This window comes from Solenopsis invicta, chromosome 10 (assembly GCF_016802725.1).
Source record: "Solenopsis invicta isolate M01_SB chromosome 10, UNIL_Sinv_3.0, whole genome shotgun sequence".
In the NCBI taxonomy this organism is placed as follows: Eukaryota; Metazoa; Arthropoda; class Insecta; order Hymenoptera; family Formicidae; genus Solenopsis; species Solenopsis invicta.
Window position 1 is genome coordinate 10,853,029 of NC_052673.1, and position 18,392 is coordinate 10,871,420.

General features: G+C 31.2%; 3 protein-coding genes across 7 annotated transcripts in view; 2 read left to right on the forward strand and 1 right to left on the reverse strand.

Annotated features, from left to right (window-relative positions):
• LOC105205313 overlaps positions 1–9,919 on the reverse strand; it is a 37,854-nt gene extending 27,935 nt beyond the window's left edge. For 3 of the 4 annotated variants that reach the window (XM_026134624.2, XM_039454609.1, XM_026134625.2), the window contains exon 1: positions 9,716–9,917. The gene's annotated coding sequence lies outside the window, so the exon portion shown is untranslated. Of the gene's footprint in view, positions 1–9,715 lie in introns of all 4 variants that reach the window. The other variant, XM_039454610.1, reaches the window with a different exon arrangement.
• Positions 9,920–10,680: 761 nt separating this feature from the next.
• On the forward strand, positions 10,681–15,698 carry LOC105205314 (signal recognition particle receptor subunit alpha homolog). 2 transcript variants are annotated; one of them, XM_011174664.2, is made up of 8 exons: positions 10,681–10,926; positions 11,616–11,985; positions 12,404–12,445; positions 12,611–12,752; positions 12,962–13,100; positions 13,477–14,009; positions 14,386–14,800; positions 15,207–15,698. In XM_011174664.2, the coding sequence occupies exons 1-8, from the start codon at positions 10,810–10,812 to the stop codon at positions 15,330–15,332; spliced, it is 1,884 nt and encodes a 627-aa protein (XP_011172966.1). In that variant the 5' UTR covers positions 10,681–10,809; the 3' UTR covers positions 15,333–15,698. The 2 variants fall into 2 exon arrangements, with proteins under 2 accessions (XP_011172966.1, XP_039310559.1); XM_039454625.1 differs by lacking the exon at positions 12,404–12,445.
• A 361-nt stretch (positions 15,699–16,059) lies between these two features.
• Positions 16,060–18,388, forward strand: LOC105205316. Its single transcript, XM_011174666.3, has 3 exons — positions 16,060–16,209; positions 16,755–16,926; positions 18,195–18,388. Exons 2-3 carry the CDS (start codon positions 16,764–16,766, stop codon positions 18,272–18,274), a joined length of 243 nt encoding a protein of 80 aa, XP_011172968.1. The 5' UTR covers positions 16,060–16,209; positions 16,755–16,763; the 3' UTR covers positions 18,275–18,388.
• The last annotated feature ends 4 nt before the right edge of the window (positions 18,389–18,392 follow it).

The following is an 18,392-nucleotide window of genomic DNA, read 5'->3' on the forward strand; positions in this document are numbered from 1 at the left end:
AACAAAGAGATACAAAATAGATACCAAATAACAATACTAATAGTAATTTAGTGCGCTCTTAATACCGAAAACATAACACTAGAAGCATTAATATTTCCATTTCTTGTTATTTGTTATCATAAAACTGTTTAATATCTAATCGTTTATACTTTACTATAGCAGAGTCAACTAATATTTGCATTTGAAAATTTATTCGGGTATTGTAACGTTTCTGCTAATGGTAACTTTCGATGCTAAAACTCGAAAAAAATGCATTTGCAAACTCATGTTTAAAGAATATTTTTTCCATTATCATAATTAATGAAATAGTAGTTCGTATGGAAATCTATCAGGTACTCTGCATATACGATCAGCCAACGATAGCTTCGTACTAAAATAGATTCTCCCATTTAAAAAAAGTATCAGATAGAATCACCAATAAAAAGACAAGTGCCTCATCCACTCTGTTGTCTATATATATATATATATATATATATATATATATAATGTAGAAATCAGATTCTCCTTAAAATATTGTATATATTTTCGTAATAAAATTATAAGATTACGTCATAAATACGTATCATAAATATGTAGCAATATAAAAAGTAAAAATAAAAATTAAATTCTAGAATATCACAAGGTATAACATAACTTCATGTATATGTCATATAATTTGAATACATACATATATATTTACATACATATATATTTAAAATGTCTGTGTCAAGCTGGATATTTAGCTTTTCATCTTTAGTGACACACGGTATAAAATTTTAAACGCTTTTGAACTGCGCAACACGAGAAAAAAATACAGGTTGTATTAAATATACATGTAACAAAACTAAAGATTTGAGATACAAAATACAAGCAAATATAAATTGCGTATAAGGAAGCAAAGAAAAAAAAAGAAAAAATAACTAGAAATGTAGAGAGTAGAATAAAATTCTTCGATTAATTGTATGTAAATTTTTAAAAAATAATAAATAAATTTGAATAAATAAATTTGTTTAAATAGCGATTAAATGTGTTACTTATTAAGTATCAATGTGTTAATTCCAAATTAAATACAGTTTAGACAGATAGAATGGGATTAAAATCAATATAATATCTACTGTTTTATCCATACAGAAAACAGATGAGATTAAAATCGATTAAGAATACTACGATTTTTATTATTACGCTTTCGTGATAATCGATAGAGATCTTTTAAAGAACGATATATTCACATTAATTTTCTATCGATTTTAATCGTTTCTTATCATATTTTTTTATCAGGAAGACTCATAATCCGTTCTCACTGTTTTTATCAGTTTTAATACAATGCATATTCTAATAAGAAGTAGAAATGTGCTCTAGTGGAAAACTTAAAATACTTGTAAAACAAAAATTCTGATTTTTGTCATTATTTCTCAATAAATTTCTAATAAAGCACAATTTTATTTCTTATTAGAATAACTTAACTGAACTTCTTGCAAAGTTCAGCCTTTCTCTTTTTCTCTCGAACTGAAAAAGAAAAAAAAAAGATGAACCAAACAAGAAGTTCAGCTTGGCAGATCTAAATAAAGCGTATATTTTTGTATACTTACAGAAATGTGTGTGTGTGTGTGTGTGTGTGTGTGTGTGTGTGTGCGCGCGCGCGCGCGTGTGTGTGTGTGTCAACACGAAATAAAATACATGCGCGTACTATCTCGACGTTACAAATTTTTTTCGAAAGCAGCATGATCAATCGAATAGAAGTTTACTCCATTGACATATAGTATTGGACTGAGTGTTCAGCGACATTGCTTTGAACTTTTATATGCCGAGACCTAAAAAGAAAAGGATAGAACAATATAGAATTTCGTCTCTCTTTCTATCATTGCCCTATTGATCAAAGAACGAGACTAAGGCTAACCCCCTTTTTTTAGCCCTCGAAAATGAACTCGGTATTTGATTTAATCGATAGAGTTTTTCACGCTGATTCCGAATATATAAGTCTCTAATTGATGCCAGACACCGTTACAGAAAAAAATGTGCACCAAAGAGTGGTCAGAAAATCGATTGTTTTCAATGTAATCGCCCGCAGAGCAATCGATTGTCGATTGTTTTTCTATTTGTTTTGTCAAAACAAAGTTTCTGAATACGTATTCGAAAACGCTACTATAATAGAGGCGCTATCTCACAAAATCTCAATTTTTTGGAGCCCATTTTCCTTAGCATGCCAAATTTCTATAGGTCCTCTAGTTTGCCCTCTTATTTTCGCTCTCGAAAGTGAACTTCGTGTTTGGATGAATTGATAGAGTTTTTCACGCTGATTCCGAATATGTAGGTCTCTAGTTGATGCGATTTGCCGTTCTAGAGAAAATGGACCCAACAAGTTCAGATACGGAATTGAAACTTTGATGCACATTTTCTCCAGAACGGTGCATGGCATCAACTAGAAATTTATATATTCAGAATCAGCGTGAAAAATTCTATCGATTAAACCAAACACCGAGTTCATTTTCAAGAGCTAAAAAAGGGGCTAACTGCCTATACAGGGTGTACACATTCTTGCATGCATAACCATATACATAAAAAAATTGATTGGTCAATTAACATATGCATAAGGAAATGGACCAAACAATTTTCTTATGCATATGATTATGCAGCTATGCAAAAGTGTGTGCTTCCCGCTTTATTCAATGTAGTCGCTACTTCTTACTCATCGTTCCTTTTCTTTCTACGTCTGCACAAAAAGTTTTGGTCTCGTACTCCGTCCAGTACTATACAGAGTAATCCAGAAAATCTGCCTCATGGGTTGATAGAGCAAGTGAAACTGAGAAGAAAAGTCCTTTACCATTTTTCAAAATTCGCAATAATTACAGAGAAAAAAATTAATAAAGTCGGCAAATGAGCACATACTTTCCCTACCCACCGCACTTGGGAATCACCTGTCTTTTGGTTAATAACTTATACTTAATCATTATTTGGGGATTATGGAGATCACTGATTATATGACTCTAAAGTCAAAAATTTAATATTCAAAATGGCAGATAAAATTATCAAAATCGACCGAATTCGCTTGAAACTTGTTATATAGGCTTTTTCAAAGTCTCTAATTATGAATCCGATGTCAAAAATACAAAATTCAAAATGACAGATTAATACGACAAACGTAATTTTCAAAATTGCCCGGATTTGCTTAAAAATTCCGTCCGTCATGTTTATAAATTCGCTATTTTAAATTTTGTATTTTTGCCATCGGATTCGTAATCAGCATCCTCCAAAACGCCCGAATAACAAGTTGCAAGCAAATTCGGTTGATTTTAAAAACTCCATCCGTCATATTGCGCCGTTTTGAACTTTGTATTTTTCACATCGGATTTATATTCAGCGATCCCAAAAACCTCCAGGTAATAAGTTTCAGAAGATTACGTTCATTAGAAAGAAAGGTGCAACAAAGAGTAACCTGACTCGAATTGTACTCAAAACCCACTGCAGTAAAAAACACTATTGGATATTAAGGACAGGAATTTGATTCTACGCATAATGGCGAAATATTAGATATTACCCACACAACACAAACCTCTTACACAAACGGACGTCCATAAAACGTTCAAAGGATGTCCGTTCGTTAAGATGTCCTTAGGATAAAATAGTGTATAGATAAGAATAGGAATAAAAATTTTAAAATCAATTTCCTCAATAAATACTATAGATAGTGTAGATAAATAATAAAGTTATGTTGCGTACGACACATTTATGTCTTTTATATCTTATTATTTTCTTTTATATCGTATTATTACGTTTAATGTTCATTAAAGAAACTGATTCTAAAATTCTGTAATTTCTATTTCACATTTCTCCATCGCACGCAGAGCTTTAGAATTTTAGAACCAATTTTCTTAGTGAACATTGTAAATAAATAATAAGTTATGTTATTTCTTATGTACGATACATTTATCTTACATCTTATTGGTATAAATTTTTGCGTTACACGTATGTGTATTTAATGATTATTTAAAAAAACAAATCTAATTTTTATTTCTAATCTAATCTATTCCTAATCTAATATTTCTCCGTTGTACGCAAAGCTCGAGTGTAAAGGTGTAAAGCACACGTATTGATTTCCTGTCGCATTAACTCCTATGGATACAAGATGTCAAATACTGATTTTCCGTTCCCTAGGACTATCACAGCGCTGTAAATATCATTTCATCTCTATTAAATATTTAACAAGGATAAGGGAGGAAGCGATGTGATCGTTAAAGCAAATACAACCTGAATATTATAATCTTTCTCGCTACAAATTATCTCTATAGACAATTTGTTGCGACGAGATTTTGTAAATTTTGCAACAAATTTTTCCTTTACGAAAATGTCGAAAAGTGTTATTTAAAGCGCGCTTTTCACTTTTTAAAATATCTTGATAGAATTAAACTACAAATAAACTACAAATTTAAATTTTTATTTTAGATTTTAGCTTGAAATTAATCTTTCAATAATAACAATAATTTCAATAATACTATAAAAATACTAGTCAATATCTCTTAATTTACCTGCATGATAAATATTGCAATGTAACAATGATATTTTTTAGAAGATTATAATTTAATTTAAATTCTTAATTAAACTTTCATTTTTATAATAACAAGATACTGATATGTAAACACATAACTAGAGGTAAGTCTCGGCTAGAACTGAATCCTAGTGCTTAATCCTCTATACACGTTGTTTTTGGTACCTTTTCTACACACGATGGATTCGTATTTAGATTTATTTTTTTATTATTTTTACAAATATATAAAAAAAATTCTTTAGTAACTTACATATACTCTAACCCCTTTACAGTATATATAGCATATGTGCACAGAAAAAAGACGTGCCATCAATATAAAATGTAGCATATATACACATCTAAAAATAAAACCTGTTTTATGATTTACATAAAATTTGATATCCTATGATTTTAGAGATCGTTGAATCCAAATATAATATTAGAATTTTAAAATTCAAAATAGCGAATTTAATATAACGGACCAAAATTTGAAAAAATAAATACTCCAAAATTGTTGATGTCGCTGAATCAAATTATATCAAAATTTTTGTTAATCAAAAGCAAAGAATAATTGAATTTTCATAAAAATGATTATCCTAAGGTTTTCCAGATCGCTTTTATAAAAATCCAATTATTCTTTGTCATTTCAATTAACAAAAATTCTGATATAATTTGATTCAGCAATATCAACAATTTTAAAGTATTCATTTTTATAAAAATACAATTATTTTTTCAAAAGTTCGATCCGCCATAAGAAATCCGCAATTTTTAATTTTAATACCATATTCAAATTCAACGACCTCAATACTAAAATCGTGACGCAAATCTAAAAAAAACTTTTTTCACACAGTGGTTTTTTTCATATGAAAATCTCTTCATTTCCGCCACACTGCGAATGGCTTTGCCATTCTAAAAAGTATTCGTATGGTTCTTAGTTTTTCAAGAAAACAAATGCGCACAATATGAATCATCCCACTGTGTGTACGGAGGGTTAATATTTCATGTTTACATTTTTTACATGATATATGTAATTTATACATTTTCAAGTCCATGAAACTGCGCGCCGAATAAATTTCCGATCTTAAAACACAGTTCTAAACTGAATGAGTAATATCACAAACATGAAATTTATGATCGTGTATCTCTTTCATAGAGGTAACAGCGTTTCAACGCTGAAGCTTCATAATGGTAAAATTATATAACATTAAAAATCAGATAGATGATATCTACTGACAATTATTTGTTTCCACATTTTTGTTAAAAAAATATCAAAACGGGGAAGTTGTGTACACAGTAAGAATTATGACCAGTATTCATAATCTGATCTTATATTCAAAATTTTGTACTCAAGACCGCTTTAAATACGATCTTGAAACACTGTAGTCCTTTCATTAGGCCCAGCGCACAATGAAAGATATTAGAAATAGACCCAGCAAACACCAACTAACAGATATATAACTGTTAGTTGTAATTTTCCACTAAATAATATAACTCTTAAACAATATAACATTCTTATTATTAACAGTTACATTGTTGAATGGAAAATTACAACTAACAGTTATATAATTTCTTGTTAGTTTTTTGCTGAGGAAATTAGAATCTTAGAATCAGTTCCCTCAAGGAATACTATAGATAAATGTTATGTTGCATCTTGTATCACATTATGTCTTTTACATATTATTCGTATCTGTTGTTATACATTTAATGTTTATTCAAATCCAATTCCATAACAAAATCTAATTCCTAATATTTCATATTTAATATTCCTTCATTTGAAGAGGACCTTCAATGGATTCTTCCCGATTTACTATAGGTGTAATAAGCTTTGAACCGTAAAAAATTGTCCAATAATAATCGATTATTCTTCTCTTATTCGATTATGATTGGTCAATTTCTTACGGCTTAAGACTTAGTATCTATTATAAACCGAAACTTAAGACTACTCATGACCAAATTTAAAACGATCTTGGTTACAAGATCGAATTATAGAATCTTAGGTGTTTATAGTCCGATTTTATATTCATATCTTAGACTGGTATTAATAATCGAGTCTTATAAACTTCGTGTACACGGCCCGATTTATGCCGAAGTTATAACATCGATGTTATAAAACTGACTAATCATAAATATTTCTCTGAAGAATGAAATGAGTATGATTTATCAGTTTTATAACATCGATATTATAACTTCGGCATAAATTGGGTCGTGTAAACGTAGTAATATTTAAAACCACTTAAATATTATCTTAAGATATCAATCGCAATTATATTGGCATCTCAAGACATTACTTAAGATGGCCTTGAAGATTAAATTATGAATATCGTAGCATAAAGGTTGATTTATAATAGCCGTAAAAGTTGGAAGATAGCAAACCTATACTACCGTTTATAATGACTGGCAATAATCTGCTGTTTTCGGCCGTAACTGAAAAGTTGACTTAACTTTATCTTTTCGGCCTACAGCCTACGGAAAGGAAGTCAAATTCGTAAGGTGGCGGTAGATAAGCGCGGAAATACTAGTAAAGTTTAATTATTTTGTCTTTCCACACACTGCAATTTCGAATAAATCCATATTTTCTGTGCAATTTAAATTTATATTAAAATTTTTAGGGTAGGTGTTATCGCGATCATACTGGCTATTATAAACTGTCCCTTTACAGATTACGATAACGGCTTTATGGCTACGGCCACCGGATTAGGGTAAGGGCATTTATAAACCAACCTTAAGAATCACAGCACACAAAAAACTTAGACCTTGTAGGGGGATTCTGTAACTCCTTTAGCGACAATTCGGTATCGTTACAGCGTCGTTATGCAGATATTATACATGGTAGAAAAACTGCGCAACGATACGTAACGATATCCCTAGTTAGTCGTTAGTAAGCTTTTTACAATAAGCTATTAGTCGATATCATAAATTATAAGCCATAAAAATTGACCAATCACAGTCAAATGTAAAAAAAATATTCGACTGTGATTGATCAATTCTTATGGCTTATAACTTGTGATACCGACTAATAGCTTATTGTAGAAAGCCTATAAGAGTTACAGAATACGGCCCGACACACAATATAATAGCGTTTTCGACTGTAGTGGATTCTAATCCGGTTCATAGTGGATTAATGACGTCACATGCTCTATTTTAAATTCTTATTAGATGATTCCAACATATGGCGTCATTAATCTGACTCGGGTTGGATTAAAACCCACTACACACTCGAAAACGCTATAAGATACTAGGAATAGGAATTAAAATTTCAGAATCGGTTTCCTCAATGCGCAAGGCTTTGAGCGGTAAAGCCCATTCTACAACAAGCTATTTTTCGGTGTCATAAATCGTAATCCGTAAGAATTGACCAATCACAGTTGAATGTGAAAAAAATATTCAACTGTGATTGATCAATTCTTATGGCTTACAACTTATGACACTGACTAATAGCTTATTGTAGAAAACTCACTATGTGTGCTTGACTGTGATTTTACTGTTAACATTTTTTGTGTGCCTTGGCCTTAAGACTAATTTGATCAATAGTCTTCATTATTCAACCAACAAAACGGCTTTGTATCTCGAAATTGTATATATTTAACATAATCTCGAATATAAAATCAGACTATGAATGCCAGTTTATAAAACCAGTATAACATTATTGATTTCAGATTTGGATGTACCAGTGACACAGCAAATAATAATTCTTATTGAATCGCAAACAAAAACATCAATCATCAGTACTTTTTCTCATGTACAGTGCGTCAAAACCTGATAGCAAATATAACAGATATAACATTCCAGTGCTATGAGGATTGCTATACACAAAGATATCTAAAGGTGGCTTCAACCACTTTCTGGTTAACTTAATCAGTGATTAATTTAACTTGCAAAGTTAGCCTAAATGCATAAAATTGGCAATTGTATGATTTGTTGTACCTCTAAATTCTAAAAAACTAATTCTTTCCATAAGTTAAAAGATTAAAAATCAATTATTCTATTCATATTGATGAAATAGTACAAGTTGCTTGGTAAATTATCAATTGAGTTAATCAAAATTATCTTAAGAGTAAATTTGACCAAATTTTGATTGAGGAAAATACAATTCAAGATTACAGAAAGACAGAACTAAGAGCCACTTTAATCAACTTCCATTAACTTTAATTCAATTAATTCAATCAACAGAGTTGCCAACATAAAGAAGAAAACAATTTATTATTAAATTAAGATGCAAAATTTTCTTCCTTTCCCTTTATATTTGATTGAATAAATCAAAGCATCTGATATATCTGTAGTTTCAACACAGATAAAATTATTAATTTTTTTCTTATAATGAATACGAGCTGTTGGTAATATTATCAAGTTAGAATCACATTTACCCATTTTTGTTAAGCTAACCAACTGATTAGTCTATTGGAATTGATCAATCTCATTGTCTATTATATAAAATAACCGGTTGGTTAGCCCATTAGAATTGACTAATATCATTTGTTATTTTACATAATAAGCAATGAATAAAGATTGATAAAAGAGGCCCTTAATGGTCGATTAAAGCTAAGCGGCGTCAATTGAAGTGGCCCTAATGTTTGTTTTTCTCATCACTAGGATAATATATTTGAATCTCATCTCTCTCTTTCCCATTCGATTGATTGTCTACATCTTGATCAATGTTTTCCTTTAAATCTTTCTGAATTTTAATGATTTAAAAAAAAATCACTTTTTGCAACGTTGAACGTGCGTAACTTTTGATAAAATCATAATTTTTCGGAAATGAACGATCAAATTATAAATCCACTCAATCATCCCCCAAGTCATCCTGATTAATCGCAATTTGATCGAGACTATCCTAAACAGAAGAAACGTAACACAAGCACCTTGACCAACAAAGTATCCAATGTGCTATGTGGCATAAAAAAAAAATACATCATGGGTATTTTGTCGGTCAAAGAGTTTACGTTCCCTGTCGAGCAACTTCGTGTATGGTGTAGTCTTCAAGGTGCACCAACGCAAAGAAACGCGAGTGACTCAAATTTGCTCTCAAGCCTCATCGAGGTTATACAAATCGTAAATTTGGTTTCGATTCCCGACCGGGAAGAAACGACTCCGAGACGATCGCCATGCGCGAAATGCACGGGGCATAGCGCCGCCATGAACGGGACGATTTCGCGATCGTCCGCTCGCGTGTTCTGCTTCGTGCGAGAGAATAATAGAATGTATCGCGTTACTCACGACTGATCCAAAACAGGCCCTCGTTAACGACCGTGAACGCGGCACCGTGCACACAAATTCCGCGCTGGAGCGAATGGAAGAATTCACGCGACGAACATCGCGAATGATCACGAACGCATTGCACTATATGCAACTGTATGCAACCATACGCTGCATCGACGCATCGACTGCTCAGGAATATCGCTCTGAACTTAGCGATCAATCGACTGGCAATTTTCACGACGGTGTCGCCAAGTCAAATTATAGAGCGTTTAAATTCCCCACCCGAGTTCTCCACATGTATCATTTTACCCTATTATTTACTCAATTTACTGAATGACGATAGTTTTTCAATTCATCAATAGATCAATTGCATCACGCGCAGATGCAATTTGCTTTGTTAAAACTGCATTTACTTATAATTAGAGTCCTATATAAAGAGAGAAGCGACATTGATGTCCGAAGCTCTGATTGGTAATCTGATTGATACTTGATTGGCTAAGCGAGCAGCCATATTGTGACCACAGCTATTTGCAGAATGATACGAATGGTGTTTGATGACGTTGGCGGTCCCAAAATGGCGGTGGAGGACTCAATTGGATACTGAAGGTTGTAGTGGGGGTTCGATGTCGCTTCTCTCTTTATATAGGACTCTACTTATAATGCGGTTGATCAATCGATGAATTAAAAAAACTTGGGCGGGAAATTTGAACGCACTTCAGAGAGTTGGGCCGAACATCCGCATGAATTTAGCAGATAATTAAACAATTTTTTTATGGCCGATATTTATAATTGGTTCCCTCTACTAGACTGTCTTAAGTACCGTTTTAAGATATCATCAACCAATTTTAAAATCATATTAGCGCTTAAAATATTACCAGAGAGAAGACTTCTCTTTAATTGTTGGCTAATTTCACACGAGTGCCTCAGAAATGTGGCTCGAAGTGTTGGCGACACTGATGTTTAATGACTGCGCTCTGACGTGTAAGCGAGCCGCTGACCGCTCCGGCAGTAGGTTAGGTCGAAAGTTGTCGTCAGTGTCGTGCGGCCGTGTCCGGGAGGCAGGCTCTCTTTTTCTTTCTCTTTCTCTCGTGTTCAAAGCATCGTGCACGATCATGCTCGATCTTTTCACGATATTCAGCAAGGGCGGCATAGTGCTGTGGTGCTTTCAGAGTACATCTCAGATTTTTGCGCCCAGTGTCAATGCCCTGATAAGAAGCGTCATATTACAGGTGAGTTGAGAAAATGTACCATTTGACAGGCAACGTCTGGTGACCCGACCTTTGACCCCAAATCGCACGACGCATTTTCCTTACATTAAATTCACGCTCTGACCACGCTCGAATCTTCAATAATAATCCCGTTTACTTTTAAAGTACCGCAACTTCACAGGTATTCATCCTCACGTCTTCAAACTTGAAACTCCAATTTTTTTTTATAAATAATAGTATAATATAAGAAAAAGGAATATATTAAGCTTTGCTCCGTTTCAAAATGTATACATGCTTTTTGAATTTGTAAACAAATTGTATGTACATAATGACGAGAACGAGGTTGTGAGGTTAAATGCACCATATGGAGTTGTCAAAACTCTTGCCTCATTGAAGATTCTAGTCTGCAAAATAAAATTAGGTTAAAAGATGAAATATTATAAAAAACAAATTTTCCACGTTTTATTTTTCTCTAAACAGTTTACTTTGGTAACGGTTCTTTATCTGAAAAATTAAATGTCAATACCAGTCTTTGCCAACATTGGGTATATACTTTTATGTAAAATATCAAAAGTAAACCAAATTAAATTGTAGAATTAAATATTATGTAAAATAAATTTCCTTTTCTTTTGGTTTTCTTCATAATATGTCAATAGAATGCTCTATGATATTTAAAATAATAAAGTTTTTTAAAAAAACTAATTTTTTAGGAACGTACGGGAAATCACAGTTTTGAGCATGACTCCCTGCGACTACAGTATAAACTCGATAATGAGTTTGAGCTGGTATTTGTGGTGGCGTATCAAAAGATACTGCAGTTATCTTATGTGGATAAGTTCCTGAATGACATTCATCTAGAGTTTAGGGATCGTTTCAAGAACGATCTTGAGAACTCAAGCTGGTTTACCAACTTTGAATTTGAGCATGCTTATCATGTGGTGCTAGAGCGAGCTGAACACTGGTCACGCTCACAGGCTAAGATACCGAAGCAAATGCGCACTTTCGATGAGAGTCAAAAATCTAAAAAGACTGTCGCTAGTATGATTGAGAGGAAAGATGATAAAGATGATAAAAAACAAGGTGTAGTCACAGAACTAACAGTAAAATAATTACTAACAGTAACATTACCTTGTAATGCAATAACAGTGTAAATAGCTTTATTGGAGAAATTTTTAATTTTAAAATTTAAATTTAAAAAAAAGGATTAAAAAAAGAGCGAATATTATTTGTAGTCATTCATAATATTTAGGTTTGCTGTATAGAAGAAAATTCAGAAATTACGAAAATAAGATTTATGAGTTAGCAATGTCCTCAGAAAAAAAGAAGTGTAGTATAGTATAGTAGGAATATAGGAATATTGCATGCTTGTTTTATTTTCATGGTATGAAACAGTAAGCAAATTTATGTAACATTTAATTATAAGCTATTCTTATTCAATAATTTTCTTTCAATCTGGGTAACATGCTAAAACAAAGGGGATTTTCTTCTTTGCTTTTAGGTAAAAAGAAGAAAGCGAATAACTGTAATGGGGATTATCCTAGTAAGTAGCATTTACTAAATCCTTGCATGCTAATGCATTATTGCATATTATGCATAATATTGTATGAAATAATAAAATTAACGAGCATAACTTTATTTTGCTAAAATTTTGTTTGAAATTTTTTAATATGCTTGGTATTAAATTAAATGTGTCTTAATACCACAGCAAAAATTCAAGATGTTCCAAAACAGGAATTACCGAAACAGCAAGTGCAACATAACGGGCAACTTGATGAGGAAACATTGATCGCCAATCGCATGAAGCTCGCTCAAAAAATGGCAGGGCAAAAGAAAAAAGCTGACAAACAGTAAGCATATATCCTCTTTTTAATTTAATAAAGAAAATCTTTCAGATTAAGCAATTAAAAAATATTAATTAAACTAACTTGATTAAATATTTAATGTAAGTCATGTTAGTTTAATTTATTTTCCTAAAATAAATTTTCTGTTGACAATATATATGTAACAATGCAAATTTAAAAAATAATAAGAACAATAACAAGAAATATTATATCAGGAAAAGTCCAAAACCTGAGAAAGCTGGTAAGAAACCGCGCATCTGGGAACTGGGTGGCACAACCAAGGATCTTGCTACGCTAGAGCGAACTAAAGATAAGCCCGAAGAGAATGATGAATATGTGGCAGCCAATACAACTGTAATATATTTTTTCTTTTGCATTTTCTTTTAATCAAATTCATTAAAAAATTTGCTGCCTAATTTCTGTTTTCATCAAAGTCTTGTGAATTTTTTTCATTATTTCTCCAGTTATCAATTTTCCAACTAATAATTAAATCTTTTATTTTTTTATTTTTGGGACATTAAATTTAAAAAAAAGTAATATAAAAGTAAATATAAAATGAGTTAATTCTTATTATAAAAGATCAAAAAATATAATTGGAATAAAATGGAAGAAAAAATATATAAAAGAGAAAGAATACATTGAACCAACTGATTCTCAGCTGATGAAATTAAGATTTATTTATATTTTTATTATTTATATTACTTATTTATATTTTCATTATTTTCTGTAGCTAGTTGGACAAATGAAAGGTAGTATACGCGACCTTGAAGTGAACAGCGAATCTGAAGACAGTTCTGATCAGGAAGAGATAGAGCAATCCAAACAGCAAGTGCAAAAAAAAACAAGTATGTTCTCTATGTTCAAGAGTCTGGTCGGCAGCAAATCTCTAAAGCAGGATGACATGTTGCCGGTTTTGGAGAAGCTGAAGGATCATTTAATCACTAAGAATGTCGCCGCGGATATCGCGCAGAAGTTATGCGATTCTGTCGGCACTAAGCTGGAGGGAAAGATACTTGGCACTTTCGACAGCGTGGCAAACACCGTAAAGACCACCTTAACAGACGCTCTGGTACAAATACTGTCACCCAAGAGAAGAATCGATATTCTACGAGACGCTTTAGAAGCGAAGAAGAGTAGCAAGCCTTATGTGATGACTTTCTGCGGCGTTAATGGGGTCGGCAAGTCAACAAATCTGGCAAAAATCTGTTTCTGGTTAATAGAAAATAATTTTCGCGTGTTGATAGCCGCATGTGATACATTCCGGTAAATGAAAATATTATCACAAACATGTCTATTGAAATATCTCTTTTATATATTTTTTTTTTTCTTCAAATATGAACACCCTTTTTTGTTACTTCAGAAGGAATTTTAAACTTACTGATGTTTTTATTAGATATTTTTTGATTAGCTTTATAGCAAAGATTCTGAATTTTTTATACAATTAAAGCCTCAAAAAAATAAGAAGGGCAAAAGGCTATTTTATGCTAATAACAAAAGTTTTATAAACACATTAATATTTAATTTTTTTAAGACTTTCTAATGTGCCTCATCTTATACAATATAAATTCTAACAAGTTAATATATACTTGAACAATCGATAACTTATAATAATAATAATAATAATAATTTTATGATTCAGAGCTGGTGCTGTTGAACAATTGAGAACGCACATGCGACATTTGAACGCTCTACATCCACCAGAGAAACACGGAAATCAATCGATGGTGCAACTGTATGAGAAGGGTTACGGTAAGGATGCCGCGGGCATCGCCATGGAAGCAATACGCTTCGCGAAGGATTCCAGGATTGATGTTGTCCTGGTCGACACTGCCGGTAGAATGCAGGATAATGAACCGCTAATGCGAGCTCTGGCAAAGCTGATTAAAGTAAACGAGCCAGACTTAGTATTATTTGTTGGAGAAGCTCTTGTTGGCAATGAGGCTGTAGATCAGCTGGTGAAATTCAATCAGGCTTTGGCTGACTACAGTCAATCCGCCAATCCTCATATTATCGATGGTATTGTGTTGACAAAATTTGATACAATTGACGATAAGGTAAGATGAACTATTCCCTAGAATGAAAAATGACAAATATTTTCATAACTTTTTTTTTAGAGCTTTTTTATCATGACAGTTTTATTTACCAATTTTACAATACTCTGTATAAATATTATTTATGTTAAGATGATATTCTCGTTTTCAATATTATTTTTATATTTTTTCCTTTAGGACTTTTTTGAAAAAAATTTCTCTCTCTCTCTTATATCTCTCTTTTAAGATTCAAATTATTGAAAAATGTCAAATTGATTTTTTTTTAAAGCCCACATACGAGAATACCTCCTTAAAATATAAAATAAATATAAAATATTGTATTTTACATACTATATAACATCACATATGTATAGTACATGTATTTATTATATTTATTAATTTTTTATATACTTATGATTTTTATTTGCAGGTTGGAGCAGCTATCACAATGACATATATTACTGGTCAACCTATTGTTTTCGTTGGAACCGGCCAAACTTATACTGATCTGAAATCATTGAATGCTAAAGCGGTGGTACATGCATTGATGAAGTGAAAAATATTACGAGCAATAATATTATGTTTACAAGTATCCTACCTGTAACATATATAGATTTTATTCGAGCTTTGTTATACATTGATATTATAGTCGGAGTTTTTATATTCGGGACTGAGTTAAATTGTTAAACGAAATCGAAATGAGACTAAAGGAAAAATTAATAGACTAACTCGGGCCTGATAAGTAAATATAAAAACTCGACTGTACAAAATTTTGCGAAGACGAATCGTGCTGTTGTTACGAAAACAAAAAAATCTGATACTAGGGAAAGGAAAAAAGACTGCGCTCTCAATTGGCGATGTGTTAAATTACTTCAAACGATTGTATTTGTCAAATAAAGTTGGATATTTCACAGTTTAAAAATAGTTTTCATTTCATAAAACAGTCAGGAATTTGATATTTTTTTTCACCCAGAAAAAATGTTTCTTTTTATATTAAAAATCTGAAATTATATGATTTATTGAATGCCCTGCGCATAATAAAAAGGTATTAGGTATTAGGAATAAAAGAATTAAAATTATAGAATTATTTTTCTCAATAAACATTATAGATAAATAAGTTATGTTGTACCTTATACGGCATATTTATATTTTGCGTTTTTTATATTTTATTTGTATCCAGTGTGCGTTAATGTTTAATGTTTATTGAGAAAATAACATAAAACAACCAATAGAATTCGTGTTCTTTGTATGAAATTTTTCAAAAAAAGAACAGACCTAATACTTCCCCCGTTGAAAATTTGTCTTGCTCTCCTCCTCTCCTGCTCTCCTCCAGATATTTGCATTCAGCGCAAGCGCTTACATCGTTTTGAGAAAGAAATCTCTTATATAATTCACAAAATTGCGTTACCGTCATATACTATAAATCCGAAATAGTAAGTAATTTAAAATTGTTGTTAAATATGTATTTAGACAAATACTAAATCTACAAATAATATTTTCATTTTATAATTGTAATTGGTGCTAAGCGAGGTTAAATTGTCATATATACGTCATTTTTTTTCTTTGAGGATCAATTGATATAAATCGTACTATTTCACAGTTATTCTGTTTGTACTGTTTATACTAACAAGGTGAATTGTGTGCAATCTTTTTATGTTTGATTTAAACTTATAACAAGAAAAATTTTTGCGTAATTTTTATAGGTTAGGTTTACGGCTGATGGTGTACTTGACACCTTGCAATCTCACAGAGATCTTTTATATAAGGGATGATCATGTGATTCCATATGAAATTTTTTACTTTTCACACATGTGTTATCTTTTTTTCTATTAATGCAATACTAACAAACTTTTTAAATATTGTATTGACAGAAGAAAGATTATACATAAAATCCCCAGGATCTGTTGATATATTACTATTATACCATTTACATTATCAGGTGTGAAAGGACTAATTCCAATTAATGCATTTGTTACAGACGACCAACATGTCGCAAGGCACACATCGACCTATGAAGTATCCATATACTTTTACTGCAAAGATTGCTCAGTTTCCATATAAATATTACTATCAACAGAGTTGGATGTTTAAATATTTGCTATTTGGCACAATCCTAGCGCTACCCATATTTTATAAAATTCAAAAATTATGTGAGTCTTACAGTTCGTTTTGATCTATCAGACTTATTTTGATTTCTGTCAATGCAGATTAATTTTGATCTTGGTCAGTAAATTTGGTTATATTACATTAATTTAGTGTATACTAAAAACTGCTATACATGGAGTTAGCAAAATTAAATGTAATAAAAGCAGATAAATATTTTAAACAATTAAATATTCAATAATGCTATTGTCACATTATTTTATTTAACAAAATAAATGTGTATTATTTCATTGTCAAAGTTGATCATATGCAATTCTATTTAGATACCTCTTTTTTGTAGCACATTTTTTATGTAGCAGTCTTTAATATGCAGTAAGTCAGTGTAATGCAGGTGACTAAATTTACCATTATTTTTTATTTATTTATATATATATATATGATGTAGCTAGGAGGGGGAAAAAAGAGGGGATGATAGAACATCAATTTGATTTTTTAAATAACTCAATAAATATTAACGCGACACAATTCTTATCAAATCAACACCAGTTTGTTAATCATAGAGTTCTACCCATCTTCCTATAGGTAGAAGTACATTGGGTATATAAAATTAATGTAATTTACAATTTGTTGAAGAGATTTGTGAGATAGAAGGGGATCATGGAATATTAATAATCATAAAAGGCATTTTTAATTATAAAAAATCATAAATTGGTGATCTTTTGAGATCTTACACATTAAAAAGTGTCACAAACCAAGATTTTATAAATATTGTTTTATTTGAAAAATTTTTTTAAAATTTCTTTGCTAATAAGCATTATGCAATGTCCGCCATGAAACTGTAAAGTTACAAGAGCAACTTTAATATAATTCTCATAATGCAAATTGTTCACGACCATCTCACGGCTCTTCTCACTACATAACTTTATATGCCGAATTCATACACACATTAAATTTAATTATATTATTTGAAAGCTACATTGAAGACCTTCAAGCTAGACTAAAATTAAAAAAAAAATCAATATCTAACATACTTCTCAAAATTACATAGAGTATATACCTGTAGAAATCATTGCTACTTGTAAAATTAAATTCAACTTTTATAAAAACGCAATAAACATTAATAACCAATAGCCTACAATGTCTAAATAGACTGTAACAAAGTAATGTTAACGATTGCTCTTAGAATTCAATGCAAATTATACGAGATATCACGGTATCTCACTATCCCACACGTATCTTACGTCCTCCGTCTTTATATAAGTATATATAGTAAATTTTATATGTATATAAAATTATCTGCTACCTCTGTTTTCAGCGTATGCACCTGAGAACGTTGCGAAGTGGGACAAGATCCATCGAGAAACGTTCCATGGCACTCCAGGAGGCCATCATTAAAGTAAAAATGTAATTAGTTACACAGTAAAAACAAATATATGTGAGAGAAAAAGAACTTGTAATCTTTTCTCTGGCCAATTAAAAGAAATAAATATTTAATCACATATGAAATAATTTC

Bases quoted from the DNA above. Each gene is read 5' to 3' on its own strand.
- LOC105205314 (XM_011174664.2), top strand. From the start codon at position 10,810: ATGCTCGATCTTTTCACGATATTCAGCAAGGGCGGCATAGTGCTGTGG. The intron at 11,986-12,403 runs GTGTAGTCACAG...CTTTGCTTTTAG, and splicing joins TAAAGATGATAAAAAACAAG to GTAAAAAGAAGAAAGCGAAT. The intron at 12,753-12,961 runs GTAAGCATATAT...ATATTATATCAG, and splicing joins AAGAAAAAAGCTGACAAACA to GAAAAGTCCAAAACCTGAGA.
- LOC105205316 (XM_011174666.3), top strand. From the start codon at position 16,764: ATGTCGCAAGGCACACATCGACCTATGAAGTATCCATATACTTTTACT. The intron at 16,927-18,194 runs GTGAGTCTTACA...CTCTGTTTTCAG, and splicing joins TTATAAAATTCAAAAATTAT to CGTATGCACCTGAGAACGTT.